This window comes from Babylonia areolata, chromosome 35 (genome assembly GCF_041734735.1).
Source record: "Babylonia areolata isolate BAREFJ2019XMU chromosome 35, ASM4173473v1, whole genome shotgun sequence".
NCBI classification, from domain to species: domain Eukaryota; kingdom Metazoa; phylum Mollusca; class Gastropoda; order Neogastropoda; family Buccinidae; genus Babylonia; species Babylonia areolata.
The window spans coordinates 1,704,270-1,730,000 of NC_134910.1; the positions used below are offsets into that span (position 1 = coordinate 1,704,270).

Genomic DNA, 25,731 nt, shown 5'->3' on the forward strand with positions numbered 1-25,731 from the left:
GGGGTATGCATGCTGGGTTTTGTCTTTTTCCAGAATCCACTTAATGCTGACATGAATCATAGGATCTATGATGCATGTATCTCATCTGTATGCATATACAGACAAATTGGGTTCAGGCACTAGCAAGTCCACATATCTCTTGAACTTGGAGATCAGAAGTATGTCCACCCTTAATTCACCAGATACTGTGACTGTGATTTAGACCCAGAACAGAGATTTCACGTCCAATGCTTTAACCACTCAGCTGTTGCATTTGTATTCTTTATAAATAAACAAAAAACATGAACAGCTGACCACCAAACATAATCAACAGGCAAAAGACAAGTCTGGTCATCTCTAGTTTATTGTGTACTGCAAAACCAAATTTTATTTCAAACAAACAAAATAATACATCTTAACCTAAAGGAACACCCATGTTTGCAAAATGATAAACATAGGTCAACTTGGTCGTAATGATTCCAACATCCACTCAATTTCTGCAGGCACTCTACCATCAAAACACAACTGGGAAAAGAACAGCCAACACCATCAGGAACACGGAAAAGTAGAAAACACACACACACTTTACATACACCTAACTTAGTGAAGATAATAAAAGGGAGGCTGGGCATCCACTCACAGTCACCACCTATACCAAAAAGTGTGTTAGATTGGTTTGTAAAAACGAGGATAACAGCTTTACAGATATTTACATGTATGACAGAGGGAGGAAAGTGGACAGAGCGTACAGATCAGCCAGTAGGAAGAGTCTTGTCTAGGAATAAACACAAGTCACAGAGACTGGACACACTGAGCAGGCCACGTAAAGCAGGGAGACCACCACACATACTCACAGTGAACGAGGACCTTATAATCAACACACACAGTTTCTTCCAGTTTGAACCTTATAATCAACATACACAGTTTCTTCCAGTACGAATCTTATAATCAACATACAGTTTCTTCCAGTAAGAACCACCTTAAAATTAACAGACAGTTGTTCCAGTTTGAAAACAAAGCTGGTCAACCTCTCTCCTTACGTAGGTAACAAATCATACAGCAATACTAATCATCAGAGAGGGCTCCCACACATTTGTGGCTTCTGGGAGTGGCAATGTTTTTCTATAATACCAGGATGGACTGTCAGTAATAATAATCATCATCATCATCAAAATTATTGTGTTCACATAGGAAATTTGTTAATTTACCAAGATAAATAAAAATAAAACAAACAAAAGAAATATCAACACCTGCAACTCAAACTCTGTTTGGAGTCAGTCGACATAACTATATCATTTTGAGGTTTGCAACAGACAATAAAACAGGTAGACTAAATTCATAAAACTGCATTATTTTTAAATCTATACAACTCATAATATTTCAATATATAAAGAACAATCTTTCAGCTTAAGTAAGCTGTATATGTAACAGGGTGTTTACTGCAGTTCCCTTCTGAAAATTATTTTCCTACCTTTAACCCTGTGCCTTCGACAATATGCTGTACTGTAGCCAAGACTGAGAATGCCATGCCAAGGGAACAAACTCCACAAGACACACACACACACACACGCACACACACACACACACACTGACCACAAAGTCAAGTCAATAACAGAATTCTTTTTTATATACCATTTGCAGAAATGTGATGAAAAAATTCTGAAGACATCACTTCACCCAACTCAGCCAATTTTTTCTACCTGAAATGAACTGATGAAGAAAAAAATCAAACACAGACAAAATCCCATTTCTTGATTCTCAAAAATGTATATAAGAAAAAAAATATCATTAAAAAAAGGAAAAAAGTCATGGCTCAGGGGTACACAGTGATTTTCTAAGTTCCAACAAAAGCACAGAAACCTTGAGAAACAAATTACAGTCATTGTTTCACATTCTGTGAGCACCGTTTGGTTTACTTTTGTTAAGAAGAAAAGCAACTTTAACAATGAAATATGTGAAACTGAAAGTGCTTCAAATATGGGATGATATTTTTCTTACTACAGAGAAAAAAAAAACAATACTGAAATTGCTGACTACTTAATCTCTAGCGGCCTTTGTTCTTTAAATTTTCTTTTTCTTTTTTTTTTAGACCTGGGTCAAGCAGCAATTGGCAACTCAACACCTCTGTTATCATCATCCAAATCAGCATCCATTTCATCCTCGATATCGGACAGCAGATGATCATTGTTTATAACTGGGTGAAGATTGACATCAGACTTGTCTCGCTTTTTTTTTTTAAAAAATAAATATCTCCAAGTGTTGCATAGTCTCTTTATCTGCCATTCTGCCAAATATCTTGGCAAAAATAAGCTGGACTTTAAACAGCAGCAGAAAATAGAAGACCCAAAGTAATGCAACAAAGCCAAAAATGGTGGCCAGAAACAGCACTACTGGAAGACAACACAGCCGCAAATGCATTCTAGAAAAGTGAAAGTAGTTGACCTAGTATTCCTCGGTCCATCCTGGTCGATCCAGTATTAAGATAGAGAAAATTTTGCAACTGACCTCCGTCGATATGGTAGGCACAGGGTTTATAAATTTCAGGGATTTCCTATTAAAATTCCCTCCCTCCTCCCAAATGTTCTCTTGTGCTTAGGGGGAAAAAAAGTCAAATAGTTATTCTGTCAAATGTGAACCTTTAAAACAATCAGTTAAATACACCTTTAAATGTAATCTCTGCCCAAGACACATTCATCCCTTGTTTAAAAAAATAAACAAATCATAAAAAGAAAAAAACAACAAAAAAGAACATAAGTGTGTGTGTGTGTGTGGATGGAAACTGAAAAGGGGGTAAGGTATGTGGAGGGAGGGGGGTAGTGAAAAAGGCCCAGAGATAAGCATGGAGAAGGGGTCTTCACACACACACACACTTGACTGTAATACTCGACTCAAAAGCAGGGTCCTAATGCTGGAAACTTCCTGACAACTAAGATGAGAACAAATCGAACAAATGACATCACTCAGACCAGTCTCACACACACACATTCCCCCCCCCCCCACCACACACACACACAGACTGGCAGACAGGTAATGGAGTGAGAGGTCTACGCAGAAAGCAGCCATCAATGAGAAGCACACTGCACACGCTGCCCTCCTGGTTGGTCGTCATCTGAGTCGTAGGCCTCTGCCCGACCTCGTCCTGCGTGGTCTGCCTCAGGGTTGTAGTTCATCATCACCACATTCTCCGCGTCATCAGGGATTATCTCCTCTTCGCGCGCAGGGAGGCACGACTCCAGCTTGGGGATGATCCCTGGGTCGATTTTCTCTGGGAATTTAACGCTGAACTGGATGATCAGGCGACCTTTCTCGAAGGGGTCACGGTACACGGGCATCCCCTCGCCCATCACGCACTTGACTGCTTTGTCTTTTATTACCTCCCCTGAAAAAAAAAAAATTCATGTGAATATTGATAAGGTACTAATGAATTTTTAATCTAAATTTCTATATAAAAAAAAAAAAAATATATATATATATATTGAGAGAGAGAGAGAGAGAGAGAGAGAAAGAGAGAGAGAGGGATATAGATAAAGACAAGGAAACCTGCGGAACAATTTCTTCAAAGCAGCAACTTTACGAAAAGACCACAATATGAAGAAACAAATTGTTTGCAACAGGTAACAATCCTTTGTCACTGTTACCTAAAAAGTCACTGTGGATCATGAAAAAAGAAACGCAGAACAAAGTCACAAAAACAAACAAGCAAGCATGGAGAGAAATGTCAAGGACAGAAAATAATAAAGTTTCCTGGCCTCTGAGAGTGGTCGTTCCTGACAAGACATAAAAATGCATGCCTTTCGCAACCAAAACAGAAAAGACGCACTGTATGTTCATTAAACAGGTCCCCACGATGCTCTAAAAATTCTGTTAAACAAATACACAAAAACAGTGAAAACTATTTCCTAGAGCTTCAGCCCGACACAATCAGCTGCTAAAAAGAGGAGTTGTCTCCCTTCCCCTCTCACTGCCAAGGCCAGAAACCCAGATGATTGTGACCAGGTTGGCCAGTCTGTTTGCCTCTAACTTCTTAGCCCAGAAACCTGATCATGACTGGAAGGTTGACTTGCTTTCTATGTGTTCAGCCATCCACAACTGATCAGAGCCTGCAGCATTCTGTGACCCTCTGCAGGTAGTCTGGGGTCTGGGACTCGAACAGTCCGTGTGTGTGTGAAGCCTGACAGAATAACACAGGAAATGAATGGGTGCCTTGAGCAGCTCTCAGACAGCTCTACCCACACAGGCAGCCTGTTTGTGCAGCTCTTAGATCCACCTTGGTGTCTGACTGAGGGCAGGTACACAGGCAGCCTGTTTGTGCAGCTCTGAGATCCACCTGGGTGTCTGACTAAGCATCCATACCAATCAGTCAAATGGCTGTGTCTGTAAAGCATTTAGACCTTGGTGTCTTACAGAGGAAAGGCGCTGTACAACCCAAAGTACCCACATCCAATCAGATCAGATCAAGACAGCATATCCGATCAGATCAGATCAAGACCGCGCGCTCAGGGCCAGGTCTCTGCCCGAGGACAGGCACTGTACTGAAACGGGATCATTGCAACGGTGGTGGTTACCTGGCAGGGCGGTGATGATGAGCTGACGGTTGTCCAGGGTCTTGATGGTCTTCTGGAAGCCGCACAGCGCCTCCACCAGCAGCACCTCATTCTGCATGATCAGGTCCGTGCCCCGCCGCTGGAACTGCCCGTGCTCCTTCTCATCCAGCACAATGACGATGTCCCCAGGCTCCAGCCCAGGCTCCTGGTCCCCCTCCCCAGAGAAGCGGATCTGCTGTCCGTCCTTCATGCCTGGATAAAACACACAGTTCGTGAGTCAGTCAAGGAGGGGGCAACGGTGTTTACTTCTTCACCTGCTGTCAGTTCTTCATGCCTGGATAAAACACAGTCTGTCTTCATGCCTGGATAAAACACAGTCTGTCAGGTTGCAATGGTGTTCACTTCTTCACCTGCTGTCAGTCCTTCATGCCTGGATAAAAACATTTCGTGAGTTTGTCAACAGTGTTGGAGTCATGGAGGAGGCTGTTTACTTGTTATTCTGCTCTGTCCCTCATTCCTGGATAAAACACAGTGAGTGTCAGGTAGCAACAGTGTTTACTTCTTCATCTGCTGTCCGTCCTTCATGCCTGGATAAAACACAGTTAGTGTCAGGTAGCAACAGTGTTTACTTCTTTATCTGCTGTCAGTCCTTCATTCCTGGATAAAACACAGTGAGTGTCAGGTAGCAACAGTGTTTACTTCTTCATCTGCTGTCCGTCCTTCATTCCTGTAAAAACATCTGTTCAGGGAGGATGCAACATTCACTTCTCAATCTGCTACATGTCCTTCGTATCTGCAAAATACACATGTTCAAGGAGCCAGGGAGGGGGCAATGGTGTTTACTTCTTAATCTGCTTTCACTGCTCCCACTCCCCCCAAAAAGGTGAAGACAAAAAGAACCAAAACAACATAACAGCAGGAGAGCTGATGGGTTAGAAACAGATGTGCTGCCCATCCTTCATACCCAGATAATACTGTCAGGGAGTGCTTGGGAGGCAATGGCATTGGACAGAGTTCAGCTGACAGTCAAGCTGACCACACACTGCCATACACCAGGACTGCCCAACTATTTTTTTTATATATTAGATTTAACCATGTAAACACTATCAACTATGTCTTGCTGGACTTTCTTTGTTTCTACGAGCGAGATTATATTCCCCCCCCCCCCCCCAAAAAAAAAGGTGAAGACAGTAAGTATGCAGTAAAACATAAAAACAAGAGGGCTGGTAGAAAACTTTGATAAACAATTTACACCATACACAAAATGAGGCTACAATTCCAACAACTACAACAAAATTAACATCCCAAACCCAGTTTGCCATTTCATGAAAGATTCACTGTCATCAATCAGATATCTCAGGGGACAGTACAAAACAAACAAAATTCTAAATTAAAATTATATTACATTTCATCTTTCATCATTCTTAATAAAAAAGAGAGGATGAGAAAAAAAAGAAAAAAAAAAAAGAAAAAAGCATAGCCCCCCCCCCCCCCCCAGCCATGGCAGCACCTCACCTTTGTCGATGTGCACCTCCAGGATCTTGCGCTCTTTGATGATCTTCTGTCCATTGCAGGTCTTGCAGCGCAGCTTGGGGTCGATGACCTCCCCCTCCCCCCGACACTCGTGGCAGCGTGACTGGATCTGCTGCACCATGCCTGGCCCTATCTGCTGGATCCTCACCTGCACCCCCGTCCCCCGACAGTTGCCGCACTTCTGCACTGCCCCCTCCTTGCCACCGCGACCTGATCATTGGGCATGCCAACATCAAGCAAAGCGCATCAAACATTCCTGTCGTACCAGTGCGGCACACGGTATAATCGCATACACAGCCCTAGCTATAGAAGCCTTGACTTGAAGTGAAAGAAGGTCCACAACTTGAAAATTTGGCCCAGTTTGAAAAAGATGATTACTTTCATCACAGTATATTATAATAAGTACGTTATTATTAATAACTGGATAGATTTGTTGTAATCTAGGGTCCTTTTAGCCAGTATTAGATACAAACAAATTGCTGGCAATGTCTTGAGGTATAGTGGGTACAGGGATGGAGGAAAACCCTGCAGATAATGAGCGTTATTACACGCACTGAAGCCACTGCTTTTTTAATTCAACCAGTTCCTGGGTAGGGATACAATTTCTGCAGCTACTATGCTACAGAATCACAAACAACAAAGCCAAGTGAACTAGAAAACCAATCCACAAGAACACATGTACACACACACACACCCACACCCAGTACTGACCCTCGCACTTGGCACAGATGACGTTTTTCTGCAGGGCCAGTTTGCGGGTGGATCCATTGTACAGGTCCTCCAGGCTGACCTTGATCTGATGCACCACGTCTTTGCCCTTCCTTGGCCCTTGTGGCCGCCGTGGGCCCCCGCCCCCAAAGAACATGTCGAAGATGTCCATGGGTGAGTGGAAGTCGAAGCCGTGGCCACCTCCACCGCCCCCCTTGATGGCCTCCTCGCCCCCTTTGTCGTAGATCTCCCGCTTCTTGGGGTCGGCCAGGACTTCGTATGCCTGGCTGATGGCTTTGAACTGCAAACACAGCAGAAAACACAACACTGACAACACGCAACATCCAAATGGCAAGGCAGGGCAACAAAACTCACAAACACACCACCCTGCTGATTCCCATGGGTGGAAACTTTGTTTCTTCTTCTTCTTCTTCATTGGTGGAATGCAACTCCCATGTTCACTTGTATGTTTCTTATACACAAGCTGGTTTTCAAATTTTTGACTGTTTTTACCCCCACCATGTAGGCAGTTATACTCCATTTCCTGGAGGTGCATGCTGGGTATGTTGTTTCCATAACCCACCAAACGCCAACGTGGTTTACGGGATCTTTCAGAAACATATTTAATCTTCTGTATGCATATACACATGAAGAAGGGGGTACAGGCACCAGCAGGTCTGCACATCTGTTGACCTGGGGGACAGAAAAAATCTCTTCCCTTTACCCATCAGGCACCGTGACCAGGATTCAAACCCGGGACCCTCAGATTAAAGTCCAGCATTTTAACCACTCAGCTGTTGTGCCCATCATAACTTTGTTTAGCAATACTGACACTTGAAATTGAAAGTGATGGCAGGAGTCCAATCTCAAGATCTCAGGTGGGGTAGCAGGCGTGGTCTGTTCAAGTTCTGACCAGGGTCCAGAGAAGAGGAGCACCCTACAGAGTTATGGACACTGAATGTCAAACTTCAAAAAGTGATGCCAAAAAGCCAACGACATGTTACTTAATTTATTTACATTCAATATCAAATAATACTATGTAATGACAAAGAATAAACAGAATAATAAATAATAATAAATGTGTGCCAGCTCTGTGTCTGTGCATGCTTGCATACGTGTATGCAGCTACATTATTACACATAACCGTGTAGGTACGAATGCTTTGCTTTGATATGTTCCTATGTGCTTACTTGCAGGATAATGTTTGTATTCTTGTGCAGTATGAAGTGTCACTACTGTTATACTGTGTGTGGGCAATCATGTGTATACATCTGTGAACTTGCACTGTACCAGTCCTGTAACATCTCTGTAATGATCACAATATCTGAATAAAGCCATCTCATGTTTTATTACCATTCATCAAATCTATGTATACATGAACAGATACATATGCAGCCAAAAAAATCTTTTCATTGTTGCTGTGAAGGAAAAACTGGAGTGTTGCCACATCAATCTGACAATACCAGTATGCCAATAAAAAGTTATGAAAATAGGGTCATGAACAGACAATACCAGTAACTTGAGACTATGTGACAGTCATAAACATGTTGCAAGCTTTTTGTTTTTAACATGACAAACTTAAGTCAGCAAAAAGTGAGCAAACCAATAAAAGCAGTTCTACTCATCAACTCCATGCTTTTGGAAGCGACAAGAACTAAGATAAAACAGTTAAACAGAGGCAAAACTCCATTTTTATGCAACTGGCTGAATGTTTGGAATGTGTGAGTGAAGGGTGGGGTTATTTATGTGTGTCTGTGTGTAAGAGAGTGTGCGAGTGTGCACATGTGCCAGCAAACTTGTGTGCATGTGTTTATTATCATTACTATACTGAAATGACAGCTATTAATATCATGAATGCTTTCTTGTGTACCGATAAAAGTATGTATATGTTTCAATATTGTTTGTCATACTGATATTGTGTGAGTATTCTTGTGAAATGTGCATGTTGACACATACATAAATTATGAATGTGCCAGGCATCTTTCATAGAAGTAAAGCTGGTATATAGACAGTGTGAGTGTGTGACAATTATTTGTAGTAACTGATATAGTCACAATCTGATTCCATTTCTCATCAAAAACAAGTCACTGTGAGATGAAGTCAGCAAGCTGTGCAAGGACGATAAAAAACAACAAAAAAAACACTATGACTAATACAAGAGAGGAAGATGATAGGGAGAGGGCAGAGTTCATTAGTTTTTATAATGTGCAAAACAGCAGAGCGGCTGATGTGATAACATCTGCAATCTGAGGGTTCTTGGTTCAAATCCCTGTTTCTGCACCCAGGAGGTCAAGGGTTGAGATAATTGTTTTCCTATCACCCAGGTCAACATATGAGCAGACCAACCTGAACATGAATCTCCTTTGTGCACACACAGGCAGAAACTTAACGTACCCTGAAAAATGTTTCAATTAATCCAATCATAAAAAGCATAAGTAACTTCTGTTAAGGGGAAAACAACAAAACAACAAGAACAAAAATTGACCAGCAAAGATACCTGTTTTAGTGTTTACCAAAGATGGGTCTTTCCTTTCTAGTCTGTTTGGAATTAATCCTGTGTCAAAAGGTTTCTGACAGTAGACTGTTCTCTTCATCAGTGTGCGTGTCTTGGGGGTGGGAAGAACAAAGGGGTGTAGGGGCGGTCTGATCATGTCACAGATCTACAGATATTAACAGATTGTGTAACCATAAATAAACTTAAATTTGTCCATTAAACTGAAGCATTCTCCACCTGCTGTTGGTTCCCCCTTCCCAATCATTTACTACAATAAAACTTCAAACCATTCAGTGAGTGAACTAAGGTGCACTGTAAGATACAGGAGACTGACAAAGACACACAAGAGCTGTAAGCGCTCCCAGCTCAAACCACCCACCTTTTCCTCAGCTTCAGCACCTGGGTTTTTGTCAGGATGGTACTTCAGTGCCATTTTGCGGTATGCTTTCTTCAGCTCCGACTCAGAGGCAGTGGGAGGGACTCCCAGGATTTCGTAATACGCAGTTTCTTTGACCATCTTGAGTGACTCTGGATGCAAACTTTGGTCTCAAAGATAGTGCAGTCGCTTCTTATTCCCAGGTTGTGGTTCTGAAATCAGAAAATAAAAATTCAAAATAATTTCAAGTTGACAAGATGCAGCTAGAAAGAACAAGGTAGATGAGGAGGTATTTTTCTGACAGGCTGCTGGCTTGATATCATCCGTCCACCTCTGCCATGTCAATACTCTAGTCTGTCTAAGGCTGTTGACATGTTCAAGAAATTATACTTAAGAAGCAGATCATTTACAAACATTAAAGATCCTGGAGAAATCAATACCAGTGTTTAGAGGGTAATGGAAAAAAGAACATACCCAGTGCGCACATCCCCGTAAACAGACTACAGAGTATGGCTACCTACATGGTGAGGGTAAAAAATTCAAAAAAAAGGAAGGGGGCAAACACATAAAAGTTATATATCTGAGTCAGTGTGTACATGACTGAAACCTGTCAAGAACAAATGATAAGCACCAAAAGACACCTCTCAGGTCATCTCTACCCAGGTAGATAGCCCTTCGAGCAAAAGGTTCCGTGTTTGGAAAGAGCTTGGACCGACGATAGTGCTATATTATAAGTATTCATATCACCATCACACCTGATCAATAATCAAGTCAATCTCAGTTTCTGGCTGCACTGCCAACAACCAGTAAATGCATGCATACTTTTCTTTTAATTCACAAAAAAAAAGAAAGGAAAAAAAAAAGAAAGAAAAAAAAAAGATGAGGAGATGGACTAACATTAACAAAAAAAAAAAAAAAATTTCATTAGCAGAGAAAGTGAATGAAAAGAAGAAACTTAATTTACCGCATAAAACCCATCCTGGCTTTAGCATCTGGCATGGTACGGAAGTGGCCAAAACAAACCAAATAAAACTAAGGTACAACTACAGGTACCTACAATAACATTTTATGAATACCGATACCACTGCAATACTTTTGACTGAACAAACTTCCCAGTGACAAGCCTACATATACAAATAATAAATGTGTACTTTTCATCCTCTTTACATGGTGCATACGGTACACTTTTCATATGTACACATAGTTACTGCAAAAGAAAACGTTAAAGACAGCAGTTTGAATCGGGCTTTGGCAGTGTACATATAGCCTGTGCTATGGAGGTGCCCTGACAGAATCGGTGAGGCGTTGGACTTCGGATCCAATTGTCAGGGTTTGATCCCCTGTTTCCGCCTAGTGTTCTGTCCTTGGGAAAAACACTTTACTCCAACTCTTCACTGAGATCTGCGCCTTCAATTACTTTGTCACTGGAAGAGTGAAAGGGCTATTTTTCCCCACAAGCAAATCCACAAGCCTACCTGGATTTCTTCAGATGGAAAGACAGAAAATCAGATTTATAAACCACATCACTATCAATTAAAAACAGATAAGGCTTCTGAATATCAGACATTGTCAGAGTGAAATGAAACCAAACTGAAATGAAGAACAATGTTACACGCTTTTTCCAGATTGACAGAGAAAATGGATTACGCACACAGGAAGATCTTTGAATATCATGGACAACAAAATCATGTTTCCAAGTCCTCTGGGGAAAAAAACAATAGAATAAAGTAACTAATGACTACAGAAACATGGGCTTTCACTACTCAATCACAGTTTCAGTTTCAGTAGCTCAAGGAGGCGTCACTGCGTTCGGACAAATCCATATACGCTACACCACATCTGCCAAGCAGATACCTGACCAGCAGCGTAACCCAACGCGCTTAGTCAGGCCTTGAGAGAAAAAAAAAAAAAAAATCAATCACAATGAAAGGAAACAAACTGTTGCAGAAACAAACTAGACTAAAAAGCAGAAACAAACTGACTAAAATGACGAAGACAAGTAAAAATTTAGTTAAACACTGTACTGAGAGGCCAATCATCAAGAATTTGATTTCTGAGAAAAGCAAAAGTGGAACAGATAAATGAGATCTGATCAAAGACCAGTCCACAGGTGGAAAAAAAACAACTGCTGGATAAAAAAACATGAAAAGGATGCATCAGTGAATGAGATAACGAATCTGTCCAACAAAACCAAAAACCAATCTCAACCAGTGAAAAAAAAAGAAGTGGTTTGTCAGAGAGCATGATGACCCAACACTTGCAGAAATCCTGAAATCCCTCCTATACAGAACCCCTAGACATCCCACCACTGGAAATGAACCTCAATCCACCAACCAAGACTGAATTTCCAAGGCAATCCAAAACTTGAAGAGTGGCTAAGTAGCAAGGCCCGGATGGCACTGCACAACAAACACTAAAACTAAAAGCAGACATGCAAATAACAACTCATTGTGAAACAACCAGAAAAAGTAACATATTATAATATCATTGTTATTCTCTGACCCAAATGTAGTGTAGGCTAGTATAATTATCAATATTATACTTGAATGGCTTGACAGACTATCAAGAAAGACTGCTTGAAGAACAAGCCCGTTTTGACAAATCACACACATACCGAACCATGATATACTATGCTTTATCATTGAACAATAACAAAATGTGGCAGTATACCTATACAAATTTCACTTTGAGAAATCTTTGGACAGTGAAGACAGACATGTTACCTGGAAGTTAATGCACCACTTGAAATGCCTGCAAACTTCATCATCATCAAACAGCTGTGTATGACAAGTCAGACAACTCTTCATCCAAAGTGAGAGCATCAATCAGTGAACTGACAAATTTGTCTATGTAACTTGTCTACCTGATGGTGACATCAAAACATGGATCAACAAGGCCTGGCATGCATGGTTTTAACAACTTGTGACCTATGGAACTCCACATCACTCTCCAACCGCAAGATGAGGAAATGTGAAGTCTTCCTTCCTATGTCAGAGACTTGGATGTATTCAGCAATTGATGTTAGTTGTGAAACTGAAAGTGAAAGTAAGCCCACAATTCATCATTCCCTTCCCAACAAGCCTGGTGTCTTGAGCATGGCACTAACATGGAGACATTTAGTTTGTAGTGTACACTAACAACTGCTGAGTTGCCATGTATCACACTTATGGAATAAACACTGAACAAGAACTGTTCTGTTTTCTCATCAAACATAGTATGGATTCAATTATCGATTTCAACTATAGATATGTGTGTGAACATAGTATTTTCAGATTTTGTGAAAATAATATGTGAGATGCACAATGTCAGATTGACACACTGCATACCTTTGAGAACTGAGGTTCAAGATGTATCAATCCTTAATACCATTTGTGGAAAAGAACCAGCCAAAACGATTTTGGGTGTAAGTGTATAACTATAGATCAGTCCGCGTATGTTTCCAACCTATGTTAATTCATACCACACAGTGACAAAAAAGGTTATCTAAATCTAACGAAAAAAAGGACGGTTTAAAAGCTTCACAGCTTATTTTTGTCCACATGGTATAACAATAATTGTAACATATTCCGGAGGTTTCAACTTCAAGCATCATATGTTCTGGGGTCTGGCAAGAAAAAGCATTTTCCCAAAACGCTGACTGGGATGAATGCGTGTGACGGTGTCGTTTGGCGTGGCTTTGGAACACTGAAATAAATTATCTCATGACAAATCAAATTTATTCATCAGATGAATAAGTTAATCCCATTAAACGTAGAAAATATAACATATTTACGATTGAACAACTGCTACTGACTGTCCGAGGTAACAAATTATTATTATGAAGATCCACTCTCTGAACTGACCACAACCATGAGAGAAAAACGACAGAAAACCGAAAAGGTTATCTTAGCAACAGATTCCATTCCTTTATCAAATGAAACCACACAATTAAATCGTCTAAATATCTCGATTACAGTTTGTATGTTCTGATAACATACATACCTGACCTGTCGAATGCCCACAAAAAGGCAAAATGACTTGTAAATAAGCTTGCAACAAGCTTCCTTCTTCACCTCGTGCTCTCGAGAATATTCGAGGCCGAAAAAGCTTCCACGATTATCTGTGACGTCATACCGGTTCCTCTGTTTCACGAGGTAAACCGAGACTTACCGGAACTGGCCGAAACCTTCTGGAATCGATCGAAACCGAATTTGCTTCTCTCCTCCGTATTTTTCTTTAGAAAGTTCTGGAAATCTTTGAATATGATCAAAACCGAAAAAGCTGAGATCCTGAAACAACAGTATCAGTTTCTCAAGGAGACGTCACTGCGTTCGGACAAATCCGTATTCGCGACACCACATTGCTTGGCGCGGCAGATACCCGGCAGAACTTGAAAACCCAACGCGCCGCTTTGTGAGGACTTGAGTATCGGCATGCAACAAAACATAACTGAGATTTAACTTGTAGTTTAACGATATGTCAAATGAATTTGTGCATCGTTCTCAGAAAATAGCCTTTTATATATATATTAAAAAAAAAAAATTTAAACACAAACTTTGTTTGAAACGCAGACGACAGGTTGACAAAGTGAAGACTAACGAAACTTTGGCCCGGCCGGCAACTGAACGTCGGCAAAATAAGTTGTTTTCCCGCTGACATTGAAATATAAATTAAAAAAATGAAATCAAATCAGATAAGATAAAATTTTTAAAAAAATTACCCTGTGTAAATTCGTGTTATAGGTACAGTGTTAATTTACTATCTTGTCGGGTGCAGTTTATGTTACCTTGACTGCCGGGGGAAGAGGAAAAAAAACAAACAACCTGTACGTTGCCGAAAATTTGCCGCGCCTGTAGTAAATCTTTAATCCGTGATGTCTGATGTCAATTGATTGACATGCTGTCCGCAATGCTGTGGGCATAACTGAACTGAAATGACTAAACTGAAAAAAATCACTCAGTAAGGGGAGCCGGGAGGGGGACGGAGGGGGGCGGGGGGGGGGGGGAGAGATATTGAACGGGGTCAGCTCGACTAGTCCCCGCCGTCGACTGTCCCCCGGCGGCCCGATACTCCCCTGTGTCGATAGTCCCCCGCGGCCCGATACTCCCCTGTGTCGATAGTCCCCCGTGGCCCGATACTCAGTCCCCCGTGTCGATGGTCCCCTGCGACCCGATACTCAGTCCCCCGTGTCGATGGTCCCCCGCGACCCGATACTCCCCTGTGTCGATAGTCCCCCGCGGCCCGATACTCCCCTGTGTCGATAGTCCCCCGTGGCCCGATACTCAGTCCCCTGTGTCGATAGTCCCCCGCGGCCCGATACTCCCCTGTGTCGATAGTCCCCCGCGGCCCGATACTCCCCTGTGTCGATAGTCCCCCGCGGCCCGATACTCCCCTGTGTCGATAGTCCCCCCCGCGGCCCGATACTCCCCTGTGTCGATAGTCCCCCGCGGCCCGATACTCAGTCCCCCGTGTCGATAGTCCCCCGCGGCCCGATACTCCCCTGTGTCGATAGTCCCCCGCGGCCCGATACTCAGTCCCCCGTGTCGATGGTCCCCCGCGGCCCGATACTCCCCTGTGTCGATAGTCCCCCGCGGCCCGATACTCAGTCCCCCGTGTCGATGGTCCCCCGCGGCCCGATACTCCCCTGTGTCGATAGTCCCCCGTGGCCCGATACTCAGTCCCCCGTGTCGATAGTCCCCCGCGGCCCGATACTCCCCTGTGTCGATAGTCCCCCGCGGCCCGATAGTCCCCTGTGTCGATAGTCCCCCGCGGCCCGATAGTCCCGGCCCGGCTCGTTAGTACGTCCCTCTCCGTCACAAAGACCCAGAAACAGTCAACTGAATACATATGGATGCCTATTTATGGTACAAGTTAAGTATTGATCTAAGATCAGTTTCCCGGCTGTGTTCATAACATGATTCACTATCAAACCATTTTTTAACGGTTTTTTTTCTTTTGCGCTTACGAACGTTTGTTTTCTCCCTAAGACTCTGTATGTGTGTGTGTGTGTGTGTGTGTGTGTGTGTGTGTGTGCGCGCGCGCGCCGGGTGTGTTTGTGTGTGTGTGCCAGTGTCTTGCCGGCTCAGTTGAATTTTATGTAGCACGTGCATGGTCGTTGGAAGAATGACGATTTTTTCAAGTTCTTCTGGCTCAACAGATACTGTGATAACTTGATGATATGTAATTTTGCGGTCACAACACTGAGATTATACTTCAGTGATCGGGTCCGTGTAAGCAGTAAGCACCTCCTAAATAACAATTCACAGACAACAGTACATAATGAGAATCAACACACACACACTATATATATATATATATATAGTATATATATATATATATATATACATACATACAAATCTTTAAAATAAATGAATAATTTCAATAATCCACCATGGTCTTGGTTTAAAGAAACAACCACCTCATAAGTGTGTGCATGTATGAGATATGCTTTTTCAGTCGATGAAATGTTATAGTGCTTTAATGTGTGTTTACAGTATGTGGCATGAAAACTGAAACATACACAAAGATACAAATAAATAAACCCAATGCTAAACAAAACCAGCCGGAAATAAGGTTCAATCACTGCTTGATTTCTTGGATCGTGAGAAAACCCCCCCCAGTATGACCGATTCTTAAGTTAAATAGGCTTATAATAACTTGCATCCAATGAATGCCTTGGAAACAGACCACAGACAACAAGCCACAAGTCTTCTTTTTCCAAAGACCCATCCGTGACTGGAATGCCCTCCCTGCTGAGACCGTCCAGTCCCCCTCCTTGGACACCTTCATCCCGAAGGTGTACAGATCACAGTAAATACTGATCCCATCTGCCTTTTTTTGTTTTGTTTCGGTGGTGTGGCGATTTGCGGGCCTGCAGCTTCACTTTGGGCCTGAAGGCCTGAGTGCAGCACTGCATACAGCTGCGCCTTAACTAAACCGTTAGGGTCAAAATCCCTTTTCGCTGCGCCTTAACGGTTAAAACCAAAATTCTTTTCCCTTTTTTTTCTTTTTCTATTTTCATCCTCTTTCTTTCTCCTTCTCCGCGCTGTGCACCTCCCACATGTCAATTGTAGCCGGACTAACAGCCGATGGACATTGCAGCAAGAAGAAAAGAAGGAGAACGAGAAAGTATTTGTGGCAGACTGGGAGAGTGTAGGCAAGGGAGATAATCCGAACTAAACCAAATGAGCATACCCATTTAAGCTGAAAGCCAAGATGGCGACTTTCCACAACTGTCGCATGGGAAAAGGTGGGGGAACTTGATTGCAGTGCAGTCAGTTTCTTGCAAAAATGTATTCCATGCAATGAAGATTTTTCCGAAAGGCGGATATATGTATAGAGCAAACCGTAGCAATATAACAAACAAATCTAAAGAAGAACAGCGTAAGTAAACTGAATCAGCGAGTGCCCTGATTTGGGCAATGCGTTGAGCAAATAAACAAGGATGGCGTTGTTGTAGCAGCATTGATGGTCGTGCTGTTGCTGTTGCTGTAACCAATGATAGTAATGATAATCGACACTACTCCTGTGTGTTCATCTGTTACTATTTATAATGATAATGTTGACCAGCACGACTACAGTACTGCTGACGGGCCCCTGCTGACTACTGAGTTAAAAGTGTCAGAATAATCAGTCTGATGATTGTGGACACTATGGATGATGATGATGATGAGTGTTCATCCCTAATATTATCAACTGGTGAAATAACACAGACAGATCAATAGCCACAGACGACACATACAGACAGACAAACACATACACATGTATGTGCGCGCGCGCACACACACACACACACACACACACAGACAAGCACAGCACTATGTAAAACTATGTAAGTTGTGTGACAGAAAGAAACAACAGTAATATTAGTTACCAGGACTAAATAGTTGGGATTCGGCTATTTTCAGTTTAAAAGAATTACGATTGGGCATTATTTTTGTTCTTGTTGTTTTCAAAACCTGAACTTTTGAATCTGTTTGGTCTTTGGTACACAATATTTTAAGTACATATATTTTTAGTATGACTATGATACAGACATAAAACACAGATTTATGTGAACTATTTTCCATAGAGGTAATACATTTTTTTTTTAATACTATCACTGTGTCAAAGAATGTGTGTGTGTGTGTGTGTGTGTGTGAGTATCTTGTGTCTGTGTTGTGTCTATGTTTTTGTGTGTGTTGAATGTGTTTGTGTTCATGTGTGTGTGTGTGTGTGTGTGTGTGTGTGTGTGTGTGTGTGTGTTTTGAAACTGAGAGACTTGAAGGTTTGATCCTTTATCAGTTCATGAGATACAGATAAATGTTGTCAGTAATATAAAACTTTACATTACTGAACTGTATTAGCCGAAGACCTTTTAAAGTCTGTATTATAAATCAGTATTAGTAGTAGTTGTAGTACAAGCAGAGCAAAATGATGAACTTGTCAGCCCATTTTTGCTCTTCTTAGAAATATCTATCAGTACTGATTATTATGTTATGATGCTTAGTTGCAACTGCACATATACGGACTGGAATTGTTTTTAACCCTTAGATCAAAACTAAGAGAAAAAAGGGATAAACATTTTCAAATCTTCACCAAGACATGTGGACCAAGGTTAGATTAATTTAATGCATACTTGATAAAGGCTATGATATTACTTGATTACGGCACATTGATTTTTAAATTGATTTTATAATTTTTTTTATTAAAAATCTGGCATTAATGATTTACAAACCATGTATTGATACATGTATCACTCTTACTATTTTGGTTTGTTACTTACACAAGTTATAGAACAATGATGTGTTTGGTGTGTTGATATTGATAAAAGGTTTTTACATAAAGTTATTGAATGATGACGTGTTTTGTGTGCAGATGTTGATAAAAGGTATTTAATTTAACTTATAGAATGTTAATGTGTCTTGTGCGGAGATGTTGAAAACAAATATCTCATCAAACATATAGTATGACAATGTGTTTTCTGTGCAGATGTTGATGACAGATGTTGAATTAAACTTACAAAACTGATAATGTTTTGTGTGCAGATGTTGATAACAGGTAATTGATTTAACTTAGAGAATGGGAATGTGTTTTGTGTGCAGATGTTGATTTAACAGATGTTTAAAGAGTGAACATGAGAAGTCCTCAGAAGTGAAGCATCATTCAAAGCCATGTCGGCCAGCCATCTGCCTTCTGCCATGATCCAACAGTCACAAGTCAGCTCTCTGTACAACTCAGGTCTGTGCTTCTGGCTAAATTGTGAACAATGTGGAGTGATGGCCTAGAGGTAACGCGTCCGCCTAGGAAGCGAGAGAATCTGAGCGTGCTGGTTTGAATCATGGCTCAGCCGCCAATATTTTCTCCCCCTCCACTAGACATTGAGTGGTAGTCTGGACGCTAGTCATTCAGATGAGACGATAAACTGAGGTCCCATGTGCAGCATGCACTTAGCACATGTAAAAGAACCCACGGCAACAAAAGGGTTGTCCCTGGCAAAACTCTGCAGAAAAATCCACTTCGATAGGAAAAACAAATAAAAACTGCACGCAGGAAAAAAATGGGTTGCACTCTCAGTGTAGCGACGTGCTCTCCCTGGGGAGAGCAGCCCGAATTTCACACAGAGAAATCTGTTATGACAAAAAAGAGAAATACAATACAATACTCAGATTTGGTTTATGAGCATAAGTGTTTAGATGTTTTTGTGATAAGAGATTTAGTCATTAATGATGGGTTTTTTTTTTATTTTTTTTTTTAAGTGTTAAGATATTGTTGTTGTGGTATGAGATTTTGTCATTTAGATGTTTTGATGTATGTTTGTTTAGCGTGGTGTGTGATGGTTTTGTGTGCGTGTATATACTGGCACATAAATTTCTGTTAGTGTTTGGTTTTTGGATGTCTGTACACTACAGGGTTTTGTTTGCAAAGAGTCATTTTCTTGTTTGGATGCATGATTTACTCATCAATTTTTACAATGTACAGCACTGTTGAACATGTTTTACATGGAAAGGCGCTGAAGAAAACTAAGTTGATAATGATATGATAACACTGATAGTAATAATGATAATGAGAATGAAAATAATAATAACAATAACAAAAGCAGTGATGATGATGATGATAATGAAGATAATAGTAGGGAGAAGGGGAAGATTGTTATTATTTTTATCATTGTTATTATTATTGTATTTTTTCAATAACAAATAACATCTCTGCTTTTTTCTTTTCAGATGGAAACTATGGCTTGCATATTCAGGGTCCCCAGACCTACATGGCAGTGTCTCCAAATCTGACAGCAGGTGAAAACTGAATATTTGTCTTGTTTGGGATGAGGCATGAACTTTAGTTTTTTGGTTACTGTCTGTTCATTGAAGGGGTTTCCATTTCCCTGTCCTTTGAGGTCACTCACACAGCATGGGCACAAACACCAACACACATTTTTATTTTATTTTTAAAGTCATGAAGGAATATGTGAATCATACTCTCTTAAACGCAAGCACAGACTCCCACAAACTCAAAAGTGCATGCTTATTTACATGAACATGCACACGTCCATGTGCACATACTTGTGCAAACTCGTTTACAAACACCTACTGACATGAATAAAGAATCACTCTGGCAAATGTGCAACACTTTCAGTTTTATTTTCTCAAGGAAATATCACTGCGATCAGACAAATCCATACATGCTCCACTACATCTGCCAGGCAGATGCCGGACAGCAGCATAACCCATCGCGCTTGTCAGGCCTCGAGTGCATGCAGATATAATTGTGTACTTATCAGAGCAGATTTCTCCTACATAAATTTGCCAGAGGACAACACTTAGGTTGCCATGGGTTCTTTTTCTGTGCGCCAAGTGAGTGCAGCACATGGGACCTCAGTTTATTGTCTCATTCGCTTGACTAGATGTTGAGTTTGATTTTCCAGTCAAATTTGGGAGAAAGAGCGAGAGTGGGAAATGATCTCAGACTCTCCTGTCATGGACACTGTTTTGGCAGGTAAGCGTCTCAACCATTGTGCATATATATGTTGCCTTTCTGTCAGCGAATGTGTCAACAGTGTCTCTTTTTGCAATGATAAAAAAAAGAAAAAGAAAAACGAATTGTTGTATCTTGTATTGTGTTTGATGCGTGATGTTGATGGTGGTTTCCTGCATGGCAGGTGCAGAGCAGGCACAGGTGTTGTCGGGTGCGGAAGGCGTCGTTGGCTTTCTTCCATCAAGTCATGTCTCTCAAACAGGTGAGTCGCGCTGCACTGGCAGAGAATCTTGGCATCAGAACCAACATTCACTGAAAAATGACCCCAAGGATGTTTCTTGTCTTAGTATGCTTCGGTGGGGTGTGGTGTGGTGATAACATTTTGCCTCCACCACTCCATGGACATTATATATGAATGTACATGCAGTATATTGTATTACTTTTTTTTGTATCATGAAGTATTTCTCTGTGAAATTCCTGCTGCTTTCCCAAGGGAGAGCATGTTGCAACTGAACAGTGCAGCGCCACCACCTGCTTTTTTTTTTCTGCCAGTAGGCGGATTTGTTTTCCTTTCCAAGTGGATTTTTCTACAGAATTTCGCCAGGGACAACCCCTTTTGGTGCCATGTTTTTAAAAAAGTTTTTATTCTAAGTATGCTAAGTGCATGCTGCACATAGGCCCCTGGTTTATTGTTTGATATGAATGACTAACGTCCAGACCACCACTTAAGGTATAGTGGACAGGCAGGAACTACTGGTGAGTGTGGATTCAAACCTGTGCTCTTTGGATTCTCTCGCTTCCTAGGACGCGTTACTTCTAGGCCAACACTTCATACCACTTTTCTCTAATGTCTTCACCGTCATTGGCCCAGCAGACCCATTTTTACCTTGAAAAAAAAAAAGTCAAAAGGGCCTTATTTTAATATGAAAATAATGGATTAGTATTTACATCATGATTATTCATGATGATGATGATAACATTAATGATGATGAATATTACTGTTTTATTGTATTGTACTGTATTAAATAGTATTGCATTGCATTGCATTGCATTGTATTGTTTTAAAACTGGTCACAACAGAATCCCCAGGGAGAATGCATCCCTGCAGTGCAGCACCACCCGTTACTTTTCCTTTTTAGTTTTACCTGCAAGTGTATTTGTTTTTTGTTTTTTTTTCTGTCAAAGTTGATTTTTCCGCAGAATTTTGCCAGGGGCAACTGTGTTGCCATGGTTTTTTTAAATTTTTTTATTTTTTTTTTTTTTTTACATGCATGCAACTAAATCTCTTTGACTTTCAGTCTTGACTAAGTGCATCCCACACATGTGACCTTCAGTTTATCGTCTCATCTGAAGGTCCAGCACCCAGACCACCACTCAGGGTCTAACGGAGGAGGAGAAAGTACTGGCGTGTGTAGGATTTGATCCTGTACACTCAGATTCTCAGGATTCCTAGGCAGACAGGTTACCACTGGGCCAACACTCCACACAATTATAATTTTCATTATTGGTGTTTTTATGCCAGGTGATTACGAGCCACCCCTCACAGACGTAGGCAGACCTGGCAACTTGGGTGATGTGTATAATGTGCTTCCCCACACTTCTCTTCCAGCTGGGGTTAGTCCGGGCATGTCTCTCTGTGTGTGTGAGTGTGTGTGTGTGTGTGTGTGTGTGTGTGTGAGGGTAGGACGGTTGGGTACTGTGTCTAAGTTGCATGATACATGTATCTCTCTCTCGCTCTCTATTAGATATGTATATGTATATGTAGATGTGTGTGTATATATTTTCGTCCTGTATGTTGATGGTAGGAATGCAGCATGGTGGTCTCAAAAGTTTGGCAGGTGTGACTAACTGAGACACATGTATGATTTATCCAGTATCTGGAATTTTTTTTTAGCATACAGCTTAGCAATATTCAAGACACCGGAATATTTAATGATAATGATGATGATGATTGCATCAGTAATAAGAATGCTAATAATAATAATATTACTTTTCTTAGTGACGCTAATGATAACGATACTGGTAATGATAATGCTGATGATGATAACAATAATGATAAACGTTATAATGATAACAATAACAATAATAGTATAAAGTATCTATATGGCACTGCATCAGAGCGCTTTCCCTCCAGTCACTCACACGCACGCATTGCTCTGACACACAGAGGGGTGAGAGACGAAACTCGAACCGCATGTAAACAGAAAGCCTGAGAAACTGTAGACCAGACAGAGGGAGGGGAGGGAGATGCTATTTCAGAAAGAGAGAGGGGAGGGGAGGGAAAAGCTATTTCAGAAAGCTATTTCAGAAAGAGGGAGGGGAGGGAGAAGCTATTTCAGAAAGAGGGAGGGGAGGGAGAAGCTATTTCAGAAAGAGGGAGGGGAAGGAGAAGCTATTTCAGAAAGGGAGGGAAGGGAGAAGCTATTTCAGAAAGAGGGAGGGGAAGGAGAAGCTATTTCAGAAAGGGAGGGAAGGGAGAAGCTATTTCAGAAAGAGGGAGGGGAAGGAGAAGCTATTTCAGAAAGGGAGGGAAGGGAGAAGCTATTTCAGAAAGAGGGAGGGGAAGGAGAAGCTATTTCAGAAAGGGAGGGAAGGGAGAAGCTATTTCAGAAAGAGGGAGGGGAGGGAGAAGCTATTTCAGAGAGGGAGGGGAAGGAAAAGCTATTTCAGAAAGGGAGGGAAGGGAGAAGCTATTTCAGAAAGAGGGAGGGGAAGGAGAAGCTATTTCAGAAAGGGAGGGAAGGGAGAAGCTATTTCAGAAAGAGGGAGGGGAGGGAGAAGCTATTTCAGAAAGAGGGAGGGGAGAGAGAAGCTATTTCAGAAAGGGAGGGGAAGGAGAAGGTGTTTCGGAAAGAGGGAGAGGAGGGAGGGAGAAGCTATTTCAGAAAGGGAGGGGAAGGAGAAGAAGGTGTTTCGGAAAGAGGGAGGGGAGGGAGGGAGAAGCTATTTCAGAAAGAGGGAGGGGAGGGAGGGAGAAGCTATTTCAGAAAGAGGGAGGGGAGGGAGGGAGAAGCTATTTTAGAAAGAGGGAGGGGAGGGAGGGAGAAGCTATTTCAGAAAGAGGGAGTGGAGGGAGAAGCTATTTTAGAAAGAGGGAGGGGAGGGAGGGAGAAGCTATTTCAGAAAGAGGGAGGGGAGGGAGGGAGAAGCTATTTCAGAAAGAGGGAGGGGAGGGAGGGAGAAGCTATTTCAGAAAGAGGGAGTGGAGGGAGAAGCTATTTTAGAAAGAGGGAGGGGAGGGAGAAGAAGGTGTTTCGGAAAGAGGCAGAGTTTAACTCATTCGACCCTGTGCCCGGGTGTTGCCAGGACGTCGAATTCGTTTCATTAAAACGGTTTCCATGTTCTTTCCTGTGTACATGCGTAAACGGCAGGCAAAGGGAAATAACTTCTACAGTATTTCTGGCTTTATTAATATCTGTCAGTTTGAAGGAAAAACCAGTCGATATCGGTGTATTTTCTACTTCTGCAAAATAGCAGGGAAGCCTGCAGAGGCTGCTCCCCAGGGCTGAATGGGTTAAGGCCAGACTGAAAGGAGCTGAGCTCAGAGAGTTGACAAAGCTAAAGAAAGACATCGTTTCCAGGTTTAAAATCCAGAGAAAGAGAGAGAAAATTGTTTTTAAAAAGCAGTGGCCGAATGTGGAGTGATTGAATCTGAAAACGTGGAAAGAAAGTAGATCTGAAGCTGATTGTAGAGAACGAAATGGGGTGTAGACGTGAAGACAGTCATAGAGATGGGAAAGGGGTGGATAAAATTTGAAAATAAAAAAACAAACAAACATTTATAACATAGAGTCCCAGATGTTGCACTTGGAGTGCTGATCTTGTAATTTGTTGTGTATTTTGTTTTCACAGGTGACACAGGACAAAGTCATCACCATCTCCTTCCAGCAGATCCCAGAGCCGGATGTCAGCACCCTGTACCAGGCAGCTCTGGAGAGCTACCCCACCATGGCCATCCCTGACCCCCCGCACACTGCCAGCACCATCACTGGCAAGGGAGACAAGCCAGCTTCGGCGGACAAGAAGGCACTGTTCACCTGCGATCAGTGTCCGGCAACCTTCCGGCGGTCAAGCAACCTGAAGATCCACCTGCAGCGCCACCTGGGGAACAAGCCGTTCACCTGTGACCAGTGCCCCGCTGCCTTTGTGGAGGAGAAGAACCTGAAGCGACACCTGGTGGCGCACAGGACGGAGCGCCCCCACGTGTGTGTGGAGTGCGGCCTGGCCTTTGTGGAGAGTGGCAACCTGACCCGCCACATGCTGACCCATTCCGGAAGCAAGGACTACATGTGTCACACCTGTGGCGCTGCCTTCTCCAAGGCCCACCACCTGAAGGATCATCTGCTTGGTCACGCCTCCGCCACTGACAGCAGCCGGAGAGAGCACTCATGCGAGGAGTGCCAGCATGTCTTCAACAACCCCTACCAGCTCCGGAAGCACATCAAGAGCGTTCATTCCGGGGGGAGCGGGCGGCCCTACTCGTGTCCCCAGTGTGGCGCGGCCTTTGGCTGGTGGAACTTGTTCCGCAGGCACCTGCTGACCCACAGGGGGCAGAAGCCGTTCGTGTGCGACAGGTGTGAGGAGGCGTTCTCTGACAACCTGGCCCTGCGCCAGCACAAGCGCACGCACGCCAGGAACAAGAACAACGCCTGCCATGTCTGCCAGGCGGCCTTCGACCGGCCCAGCCACCTGGAGCGGCACCTGCGGGTTCACACCGGCGAGAAGCCCAACGTGTGTGCGGAGTGTGGGGCCGCCTTTCTGGAGCGCAACAAACTGGCGCGCCACATGCGCATCCATGAGGGGGCGGTGGGCGGGGCGGTGGTGTGTGAACTGTGCGGGGCGCGCTTCTCCCAGACCCGACACCTCACCCACCACATGAAATCTCACCAGCACACTCCCGCCCCTGAGAGTCAAGTCACCACGACCCAGACCGACGTTCGAGGGTCTGCACTTGGCGGCTGCAAGAAGAAATCAAGACCAGCCAGAGACAAGAGTTCCATGCCAGCCAAGCGAAAGAGGAGATCAGACAAGAAAGCTGTGATCAAATACATCACTGTTTCAGTGCACACCAAGAGGAGGACCAGGGCTGACAGTGCCAGTAGTAAGGAAGACGGTTCGTTCCGTGTCGAAGACTGCAAGCAACACGTTGGAAGAGACGACAAGGC

The 25,731-nt window shown here is 42.6% G+C and overlaps 2 protein-coding genes across 6 annotated transcripts in view; one reads left to right on the plus strand and one right to left on the minus strand.

Moving 5' to 3' along the window:
- Nucleotides 1–327: 327 nt before the first annotated feature.
- Nucleotides 328–13,740, minus strand: LOC143277737 (dnaJ homolog subfamily A member 1-like). Of its 3 annotated transcripts, XR_013053780.1 has the most exons (7): nt 13,616–13,740; nt 9,638–9,846; nt 6,768–7,065; nt 6,039–6,266; nt 4,545–4,775; nt 884–3,358; nt 328–846 (listed from the first exon to the last, which is right to left on the minus strand). XR_013053780.1 is itself a non-coding variant. In XM_076582638.1 (6 exons), exons 2-6 carry the CDS (start codon nt 9,773–9,775, stop codon nt 3,042–3,044), a joined length of 1,212 nt encoding a protein of 403 aa, XP_076438753.1. In that variant the 5' UTR covers nt 9,776–9,846; nt 13,621–13,740; the 3' UTR covers nt 328–3,041. The 3 variants fall into 3 exon arrangements, 2 of the variants coding, with proteins under 2 accessions (XP_076438753.1, XP_076438752.1); XM_076582638.1 differs by having other exon boundaries at nt 328–3,358; nt 13,621–13,740; XM_076582637.1 differs by having other exon boundaries at nt 328–3,358.
- A 3,060-nt stretch (nt 13,741–16,800) lies between these two features.
- Nucleotides 16,801–25,731, plus strand: part of LOC143278052 (uncharacterized) — a 19,881-nt gene continuing 10,950 nt past the window's right edge. The window contains exons 1-6 of one of the 3 annotated variants that reach the window (XM_076583065.1): nt 16,801–16,862; nt 18,697–18,832; nt 19,819–19,887; nt 20,751–20,828; nt 22,089–22,180; nt 24,419–25,731. The exon at nt 24,419–25,731 is cut by the window's right edge and continues 643 nt beyond it. In XM_076583065.1, the coding sequence (XP_076439180.1) occupies nt 18,766–18,832; nt 19,819–19,887; nt 20,751–20,828; nt 22,089–22,180; nt 24,419–25,731 (1,619 nt within the window). In that variant the 5' untranslated portion in view covers nt 16,801–16,862; nt 18,697–18,765. The remainder of the gene's footprint in view (nt 16,863–18,696; nt 18,833–19,818; nt 19,888–20,750; nt 20,829–22,088; nt 22,181–24,418) is intronic. The other 2 variants (XM_076583066.1, XM_076583067.1) reach the window with 2 other exon arrangements.

Excerpts from the sequence above, each read along its gene's own strand:
- LOC143277737 (XM_076582638.1), bottom strand. The coding sequence starts at position 9,775 with ATGGTCAAAGAAACTGCGTATTACGAAATCCTGGGAGTCCCTCCCACT. Across the intron at positions 6,267-6,767 it reads CATCTGTGCCAAGTGCGAGG|GTCGCGGTGGCAAGGAGGGG; the intron begins GTCAGTACTGGG and ends CCCAATGATCAG. Across the intron at positions 4,776-6,038 it reads GGAGGTGCACATCGACAAAG|GCATGAAGGACGGACAGCAG; the intron begins GTGAGGTGCTGC and ends TGTTTTATCCAG.